Source organism: Dioscorea cayenensis, chromosome 8, assembly GCF_009730915.1.
Source record: "Dioscorea cayenensis subsp. rotundata cultivar TDr96_F1 chromosome 8, TDr96_F1_v2_PseudoChromosome.rev07_lg8_w22 25.fasta, whole genome shotgun sequence".
Taxonomy (NCBI): Eukaryota; Viridiplantae; Streptophyta; class Magnoliopsida; order Dioscoreales; family Dioscoreaceae; genus Dioscorea; species Dioscorea cayenensis.
In genome coordinates, this window is record NC_052478.1 from 5,170,427 (window position 1) to 5,180,152 (window position 9,726).

The following is a 9,726-nucleotide window of genomic DNA, read 5'->3' on the forward strand; positions in this document are numbered from 1 at the left end:
CAATCTAAGATTTTCATTTTCAAAAAAAAAAAAACAAAAAATCCAGGCTATATCCACAAGCATGCCAAAACTAAATTGCACTATCATTCAATAGCTCTTAATCTTCTATTAACACCGACATAGTAAAGAACTTTAAAATTTTGCAACCTATGCCCTCTAAATCTTAAAGGAAACCAAGAGGCTCTCTTGGAAGAGGTACTATCATCTCACAACTACTCTCTACTTTGTTTTTATGTTTTCCACAAAATAAACTTACAACACATAAGATAAAGTATAACTTCAAAAATACTCTTCTATAAATTGAACCAGCATAAATAAGTTAATTAAGTTCATTTAACTGACGCCATCCCAATCTCTCGAAGACTGAAGTCCTCATATTCTCTTTCAAACTTTCACTTTCTTCTCTCACAAATCCTGTGTAGGGTTTATCCATGGCTAAAGGTCAGGACACCTCCAAATCATCAAAGTGAAAGGATAAGGCACACTCATATCTGTTTGAAGGACACTACCCAACCAATAAAAAGGAATTAAATAAAGTCTACTGATCAGAAAAAGTCCTCTGCTGGCCAAGATAAAGAGTGCGAGATTAATATTGCTCCTTGATGAAAAAAAAGCTACCTTAAGATGAACAACTCTCTTTCATCAATTTTTACCTAATCCCATTAATATAACTAACAATAAATTCTCCCAATTCTACTTCGATGGAATGATCAAAATATAGTCAGATAAAATTATAATTTTATTACTTAGATTTTCTTTTTCCTTTTCTTATATGATATTAAAACATTATGCAATTATTTTTAATCTTAAGTGACTACATAGTTATCCAACTTTATGAGAACCCTAGACTTGCCACCAGAATATCTACAAAAATATCAGATCTAAATATAAAAAATCTGACATTCTCAGATTAATTCATCTTCACAGGTTGATTGGTCTCCTCATCATCTTTGATTGAACACCAGACCCACAACGTATGACTCCCATCAACCACAAATCTATGCTACAAAACAACACTAATAACAACTTCTTCAAATTATCCACGTCTGTCTTACTATCCCCTCTCCTCTCCCTAAAGCTTCTGCTTTTTACTTTCTTTATTCACATGAAAGTCTGCCAACCAATAAAGCCACTGCCACTCAAGCCCTAAATCTACCATCACCAATGAATAAGTGCCACGTCGACAGATAAGGGGAAGCCTTTCCCTAACAGTGGGACCAGTCTTATGGGCTTCACCACTCTCTCCCAAGACAAGCATGCCTCCCATCTCTCCCAAGTGTCCCTTTTGCACCCATATTTAACTTCGAACAAATTGACCAAATTACCCTTATACCAACAAGCAGAAAACCCTCTATGGAAGAAGCATGACCTCAAGGTGACAGAAGGGTAATTTCATCATATAAGAAGACCATAATTCTACTTATTAAACAAAGTAAATGAATAAATAAGAATAAGATAGAGAGAGAAAGGATAGAAGTGGTCCATCTGGGCACTGAGGCTTGTCTTCTCATGAACCCATAGACAAGATCTCTTTTTCTCTCTGATTTCTCTAAGATTTTAGCGGGCACAATTGAATTTCATTTTTTTTTGTTAATTTTTCCTCGTAATCTCGTGATTCATCTCTTTTTATACCCCAAACGAGGTCATACTCTGTTCCTCCATTCATATCCTCCTCAACGCTCCCACTTTTCTTTTTTCTCTTCATTTCGGTCTCAAAAGCAGAAGATTTGCCTGAAAAGTTCGCACTATTTTGGGGTCTTTTCTATTGGATTTTGTTCCTGAAAGTGAATTTGAAACTCACTGCTTAGCCATTGAATCCATTCAGGGCTCCTAGTCATTTCAATCCAGAAATCCTTAAACTAATCGCTTGCAACTCCATCTTTTTTCCCCCTTTGAAGAGTTTGCTGAAGTTCCTCGAAGTGGATTTAAAGCTGAGTGAGTAATCTGTTCCCCATCAATATCCCTTTGAGGTCCGTCTTGCTGTCACTTCAATTCAATCCAGAAATAAGCAAACATCTCAGCGAATCCAGGCCGTCATCTTGAAAATTTTTGCATTATTCAGGTTTTCTGTTTTTTTCTCCAAAAAGTATACATCTTCAAACTTCCTGAAAGATAATTAAAAGCAGGGAGAATACTCCGTTCCCCCCATTGCTATCCTTTAAATCTCCCTCCTTTTCTATTCATTTCTCAACAATTTGCATCTTTTTTGTGTTTTTCCCTTGATTCATTCTTCATCCTGTTCTGCTAATCTTTGCTTCCATGGAATTCAATCCAAATTTTGTAGACCTCCATCCGAACTCATCCTTTCCAGGGTTCTAAGAAGCCATTACAGTGGCTTTCCAGAGTTCTAAGAAACCATCAGAATACAGAGTTTCTAGGATAATAAAGAAGTCATTACAGTGGTTCCTGGGGTTCTAAAAAGCCAACCCGGTGTTTTTCTAGGGTCTAAGAAGCCATTACTGTGAGCCCCTAGGGTTTCAAGAACCTATCAGAATTCAGTGTTTCAACAAGGTACTAAAAACCCATTAGAGTGAGCTCCTACGTTCAAAGTATCCATCAGAATTCAGTGTTTTTCTAGGTTTATAACAACTCATTTCAGTGAATTCCTATCAAAGAATCAATTAGAACTCCTTAATTCTTAAACTCGCAGAACGCCTTAATTTCTAAGGTTCTAACAAGCAATCAAAGTGCGTACCTCATCTCCATCAATCTCCACCCAATGTCTTCTCCTTGTCTCACCGGCGCTGGTGCCGGCACCACCAGCCCCTACTCCCTCGACCTCGACCTCCTCAAATCCCCATCCCCATCTCCATCTCCATCCCCATTGCCCTCCCCATCATCCACCCTCTGTGACATCACCATCTCCACCAAGAAACCCCGAGCTCCCCGCAAACGCCTGAACCAATCCTACTCTGAAGCCGCTGCCCTCCTCTCGGCCATCCACCCCGGCATCTTCCCTTCCTCCACCCTCCCCAAGCTCCGCCACTCTCTCTCCTTCCCCTTCTCCGAATCCTCCAACCTCCTCCTACCACCCCCACCGAACCCCCCCAAACTCCTCCTTCAAAGCCCCAAACCAAACCCTAGCGGTACCCACTCCCCGACCTTCAGCTTCTCTACTTCCATCCACGACGATGACGACGATTTCAACCCCACATCCATGCTCCACGAGCAGATCAGCGAAGGGATCGACACCATCCTCGGAAATCCTAGCTCCACCGCCTCCATTGATTCCCAACCATCATGCCCTTATACCATTTGCTTGAATGCCTACATCGCCAGCTTAATCTACCACGCCCGCGCGCTCCGCCGCCGCGACGCCGACGGCGACTGGTGGAGCTCCCCACGCGTCGCCGTGCAAGACCTCATCCCAAAACCCCGTCAATCAGAGAAGAACAAGAAGAAATCGAACTCCAACTCAAGCAATTCATCACCACCATCAACAACAACAAGATCAGCAACAAGATCAACAACAACAACAACAACAACAACAACAAAATCAAGAGAAGAAAGCATCACCGGTGGTTTGAATCTGAAGCTGAACTTTGAAGGAGTTCTCAAGGAATGGTCTCCCCGAGGATCGCCCTTTGGGGATTCCGGTGCCTCCCCGGAGTCCTCCGGCGACGTTCTTGTACGTCCTCTAAACTCCACCGCAATTTCAACGATGAAAAGCATTTGGTTGCCCTAATTTCATGCTTTTAAGCATCTCTAATTCGCGATTTCCCTCCAAATCTCGATTTTGATTTACTTTATAGTGATTTATATATATATTGCATTTACACCCCTAGTTAAACGAAAAATTTTTACAACACTGTTAATCTAATTTTGAGGAACCAAGGGTGTGTTTCGAGAAAAAAAAGGCCATCTTCTATCTTTCTGTCTATGCTTAATTTCGTTCGCCCTGATTTTTTGTTTGGGAAACGAGTTTTTTTAACTTTATTCATTCGTTTATTTGTTTTATTTTATTTATTTATATATTTTTAATTTACAGACTAGACTAGCGCATATAGATTTATTTCCAGAAACAGAGAACGGAGTGAGGGAAACAAGTTTGCAGAGGTATAAAGAGAAACGGAGAAATCGATTGTTCTCTAAAAAAATACGGTATGAAGTTCGAAAAGTTAATGCAGACCAGAGACCTCGCATGAAGGCAAGTGTAAGAGTTATTACTTATTTTTATATTTTTATTTTCATATTTAAAAATATTGAATTTGTATTATTCTTTTAAATAATATTTTGGTTTATGAAATTTTCTGTTCTCTTTCTTTTCCTGATTTTATGTGATTTTTTTTTTCTTGAATTTGGGAAAAATAATTGGATCTAAAATTGCATGTTGTTCTTGCAGGGTAGATTTGTGAAGAGGCCTGCTCTTCTCTGCCAAACAATTGAGGAAGAAAGTTCCTAGATAGAGTAATTCATGGAGTTTTTATTTTTATTTTTAATTTTTGTCTTTTTTTGTTTTTTGTTTTTTATTTTTTGTTTTTTGTTTTTTGTTTTTTTAAGGGAAGAGGCTTTGTGAAATTAAATGTTGGAATAGAAAGAGAAATGTCATCAATTTGGCCATTTGATATTTTGTTTCTTTAATTTCTTCATTTCATTTGATGTGATTGTGGTCAAGAGAGAATTGAATGTTCTTTCATATTAATGATTAAATTAAATTAATAAAATTGTAAATATTATTTTCACTTTTTTTTTTTATCTCCATCAAGTAAATTAAAAAAAAAAAATACCTCAGTTGAAGTTCAGTAAAAAGATAAAAAATTTAAACTCATCAATTATTTTATGACAACAAGATCAAGTATACAACATTTAACAAATATGAACTTGGCCAATTTCTCACCACAAATTTAGATCATTGTAAATTTTTACTTTTACTCACTAAGTTCATCGATTGCTCCTATAACTTGATATATATTCAGTATATTGTAACCTATCAATTATATATATTCGGTATGTTATAACCTATGAACTATACATAAAATAAGTATCATGATTTGAGTGAAAACCTATTTTCTTAATCAATTATCATTTTTTCCTTTTTTTTTTTTATTTGTCGATGGAGCACCCTGCATTTTCATATGCAATCCACTCCAAACCTGATTTTTTTTTTTTGGTTATACAGACCAGTTTTTTTCATTATAATGGATATTTATATTATACTAAATTATTGTATTATACTATAATTGTATCCTAAATTTTTTTGACCTATGTATCTTGAGTCTTGCTTCATTGATATTAACCTAGGGCAAATTCATATCGTCAACATTAAATTTTGGAAAAAAAAAATTTATGATGAAAAAATATATTTTATAAAGCCAACAGGTCGTGTATAATATGGAATACTGTGCTTTTTCCACTTTGTTAAAAAAAAATTATATACTTATAAAATAAAATTAACGATAGAATAATAAAATTGGATTAAACATGAACAACCATTCCATTTTATTTATTAAGTCAATCAACATATTAATTTATTTTTTTATGAAGAAAACATGAAAATTTAAGGAAAAATTAATGTTTATCCCTCAGGAATTTTAAATCTTCCCAAATAGCCCCTACAAGTTTTGAATATCCTAAACAACACTTCCGTTGTTTCACTTGTTTTTTGCTCCCGGTAGGTCACTCGGCATTATCCATGTTGTGAAATTTCTTCTTTGCCCTTGAAATTGGTGGTAAAAAACTCACCCAATCACATTATGTCAAACTTTTTTGCATTCTTTTTCGTTTTCTCAAACAAAGTTTGGAAGACTCATCACCTTGGATTGTTAGAGTTTTCAATTCCTCCCCATTTGGTCTATTCGATTCCAATTCTGCTGGTTGCCAGATAAGGTGAGAATTTCTTCCTTGCCCTCACTTTGATTATCCTGCAAGAGAGAGTAACAATTTATAAAAATACAGGTATTATTATAGAGAATTTTGCTCTATTGCTGGATACAACTGTAGGGACGAGTGCTAGTGTTCACGGCACTAACTTTTTATGAATCAGTGTTAGCGGAGATATGTGAGCAATGCGGTCTCGATGTTTCCCGTGCCAGGGTGAAGTTTGTCACACTCGATGGACACAAAACGGTTTGTCCAATAGAAAACGAGATTGACTTCCAGCGCATGTGTCACGTGTACTCCCTCTTCATATGCGCTATAGTCGATCTAGTGGTTGATACAGATAATGTGCTATTGTCGCATTCTACTGAAAACGATTTCTTCTCGTTGTAAAGTTCTTCCCCTTTATGTTTTATGTTTACATAGTTGTAGAAGTTAATTATTGCTTAATTATTCCAGTTTCCGCTTAAAAAATATGTTTCCGCATAAAACAAAGCAAAACCATAAGTTTTGTTTTGTTATCCATTTTCTATCCCAGTTTCCGTTTAAAGTTATCCAGTTTCTCTTTAAAAATGTTCTTTTCTGCTTATATTTTCATGTTTTCTTTTAAAATGTTATTTTTCCTTTTTAAGTTTCTGCTTTCCGTTTAAACTTTTATGTTTCCACTTAAAATATTGATGTTTTTCTCCAAAACTAAAATGGTGGTAGGAATTCAGATTCTGCGAGCTTATCCGTTCCACCTCATGGCGACCCTGATGGTGTAGAATGCCTTTCTTCCTCATTAGATCAATTTAAGATGTTATCGTTGGATATCGGACAATGTTTTCTAAGCGTTGACAATTTCAGAGACGCACTTTGAAATTTTGCAATCAAATGGAATTTTAATTTCAAATTCATAAAGAATAAAAAAACACCGGGTGACTGTAGAATGCGCTGTCGTTGGTTGTCCATGGCACCTTCATGCATCAAAGGAATATAATAAGAATACTTTCAGAATCAAGACAATGCACTCGGCACACACTTGTAGTGGTGGAATTGGATCAGTGTCACATCTGAAAGCGTTCAAAAAATGGGTAAGCGCATGAGTCATTCATAAGCTTAAGGATCAGTCCTTGTACAAGGCCATCGACATTCAGAAGGACATGTTACGGGAATATGATATCCACGTTGCATACAAGCAAGCTCGGTTGGGTAAAGAGTATGCCCGGGTGATCCTCGACAGCAGTTACATCTTCAACTATGATTTGTTGCTTTAGTGTGTGGATAAGGTGGTTGAGACAAACCCCGGCAGCATTGCGATTGTAGAAAGAGACGGTGAGCATTTTAAACGTGCATTCTTTTCTTTCTATGCATGTATCACGGGATTCAAGAGGGCTTACAGGCTGCTATTGTTCCTCGATAGTACCCACCTACTTGGAAAGTATCGGGGTACTCTATTAGGTGCTATAGGCAAAGATGGAAACAATGGTTTTTTCCATATTGCCTTTAGTATTGTCGACAACGAGACCGATGCCAATTGGACGTGATTCATTTCGAAGTTAGGTGATGCTTTATACGATGAAAGAGATTATGAAGAGATAATTACATTTGTGTCGGACATATCCAAAGGCCTTATGAACGCCATTGCAAAGGTCTTCCCTTCTTCCCCACATGCATACTGCCTTCGACACTTGGAGGCCAATTTTATGAAAGCCAATGTTAGATTTGGGAAGGCATTGAAGAAGGAGTGTTGATCCATATACTTTCGTATTGGGTGGGCATCCATGGCTAAATAATTTGATAATTTCGTGAATAAACTACATGCCACATCACCCGAAGCCTATCACTGGTTGATTCATAAATTAGATATGCCATATTAGTCGAATTATTTGTTCAGAGGTGAACGTTGGGGCGAGATGTATTCAAATGTCGCAGAGTCATTCAATGCGTGTATCAAAGAAGCTCGACATTTACCGGTGATGAAAATGATTGACTCTATACGGTATTTGAATGCTGATTTTATTTAACTCTTAAAAATGGTTCTTATCCTTTAAACTTGTTTGTTTTTTATTAAATAATGTTGTTTATGTTTAACTATAAAGGTAATCATTTAATGTCTTTTCTTATCATTTAATAATATTTGTTTCTGATTAAATTTCAGTGTCTTAGCTTAACAGTGTTTGAGTATACATGTTCAACGTCGTACAGGTTCAAGCTGATGCGCATGTTATGCACCCACCACAAGCAAGCGAACAAATGGGAGACCTACTTATGCCCGACATACATTCGAAGGTAAAGGTACTTGTTGCGAAAAGCTGAAATCTTTATGTCGGTCATTGTGTTGAAGATCGTTATGAAGTGATTGACCAGTGCAGTAATCCATAGATCTATCGGGTAAAACTTGCTCATGTTGTAGGTGGCAAGTTTATGATATCCTGTGGAAACACACTTGCACTACAGTAATGCAGACAGATACCAGCATTCATTGATTTATTAGCGGCTACTTTAACTTCGACAATTACAAATTGGCGTATAAGGAAGCTATTTTCCTCATACCCGACTATTACAAGCTTACAAAAGATAATGAAGAATTGCGTTTGTGTCCGCTTGTTAAGAGAAGGCAACCTGGGCGTCCTAGACGGAAGAGGATCGAGTCGTAAGCGCCGAGGTCTGCGAGTTACGTTGCAGTCGCTGCCACGTGTCTAGTCACAATCGTAGATCTTGCAATGAAATTATCACCGATTAGGCATTGTAAATAAACACAAATTTAAACAGAAACAAACTTATTTACGTGTAAATCTTTGATCTTTAAATAGAGACTTTGTCTCTTAAACATTTTACTTAAACATTTTGAGGAACGTAAATGGAATATCTTATCTTAAACATATAAGCATTATCTTAACAGTAAAGGGATTATGTTAAACAGAAACACTGATATTTAACTAGAAACAGTTATATTTAATCAGAGACAGTGATAGTTAAACAGAAACGCTGATTATTAAACGGGAACATTGAACGTTAAATAGAAACATTGATATTTAAATAGAGACCACAATGTTTTCAACTTAAACATAAAAAGTTAAACAGAAATATTGAAAGTTAAACAAAGACAGACAAGTATATAGACAACCATACAACATTAACCAAACTATTTTACATTTCAAAACAATATTAATTCTGTTTCCCCCCAGCCAAAGAATCGCCTTTCTTAATGATGCAGGTTGTACTCCCTTCCATAAGTATGCGGCTAACATACTTTCATCTCAAGTAAGGGACGTCTGTTTGAGATAGCCGTAGCTTTTCATCGTCAAGTGATTGTTTGATAAACTGCATGACATAAATGACACAATCAACACTTCCTTGTTTTTGACTTGGGGTGTCACCGTCATGAATTAATGGGTACGATATAGTCGTCATCTCGCCGAACTCCATATCGACACAATAGTTAAATATTCTCCGCTGTCACGATATACAATTTGAGGTTGGAATCCCGATTAAGACTACTATTTATCAAAGAACTTACCATGTCTTTGGCGTCTCTGTCGTACACCTGACTTTGGGATGAAGAATAATGTCTGTATTCTTGTTTGTTGTTATCAAGAACCAGCACATGGAAGTGGCCGTTTATGATTATTGGAAGTATGACAATGTCAACATCATGCAGGTTACACGAGGCATCTCCGATTATAGTGAGAGTCGTGTCACATGCGTTTTTCTGCTTAGACATAAATATTGCTAGTGGTCGCGCGATGGAGGCACGCTTCTTATACAGATACGGTATTTTCTTTAGTGACTTTTGAATTATGCATATAAACGCGTCCATCACATCGTCTGTCACAATTTCCTTCCCCTCCAGCATCGTGAATAGGCTGGTTCATGTAGTGCTAACATAGTCATTCTTCCAAAAGATAGTCCTGAGGTTAAACGGTA

General features: G+C 36.7%; 1 protein-coding gene across 3 annotated transcripts; it reads left to right on the forward strand.

Annotated features, from left to right (window-relative positions):
• Positions 1–671: 671 nt before the first annotated feature.
• LOC120267089 (protein CHLOROPLAST IMPORT APPARATUS 2) lies at positions 672–4,568 on the forward strand. Of its 3 annotated transcripts, XM_039274788.1 has the most exons (4): positions 672–2,549; positions 2,651–3,628; positions 3,989–4,153; positions 4,343–4,568. In XM_039274788.1, exons 2-4 carry the CDS (start codon positions 2,720–2,722, stop codon positions 4,400–4,402), a joined length of 1,134 nt encoding a protein of 377 aa, XP_039130722.1. In that variant the 5' UTR covers positions 672–2,549; positions 2,651–2,719; the 3' UTR covers positions 4,403–4,568. The 3 variants fall into 3 exon arrangements, with proteins under 3 accessions (XP_039130722.1, XP_039130721.1, XP_039130723.1); XM_039274787.1 differs by having other exon boundaries at positions 672–3,628; XM_039274789.1 differs by having other exon boundaries at positions 674–3,628; positions 3,989–4,147.
• Positions 4,569–9,726: the final 5,158 nt, after the last annotated feature.

Coding starts and splice junctions, on each gene's coding strand:
- LOC120267089 (XM_039274787.1), top strand. CDS start 2,720: ATGTCTTCTCCTTGTCTCACCGGCGCTGGTGCCGGCACCACCAGCCCC. Junction 3,629..3,988: donor AGTCCTCCGGCGACGTTCTT/GTACGTCCTCTA, acceptor TTTAATTTACAG/ACTAGACTAGCGCATATAGA. Junction 4,154..4,342: donor GACCTCGCATGAAGGCAAGT/GTAAGAGTTATT, acceptor TTGTTCTTGCAG/GGTAGATTTGTGAAGAGGCC.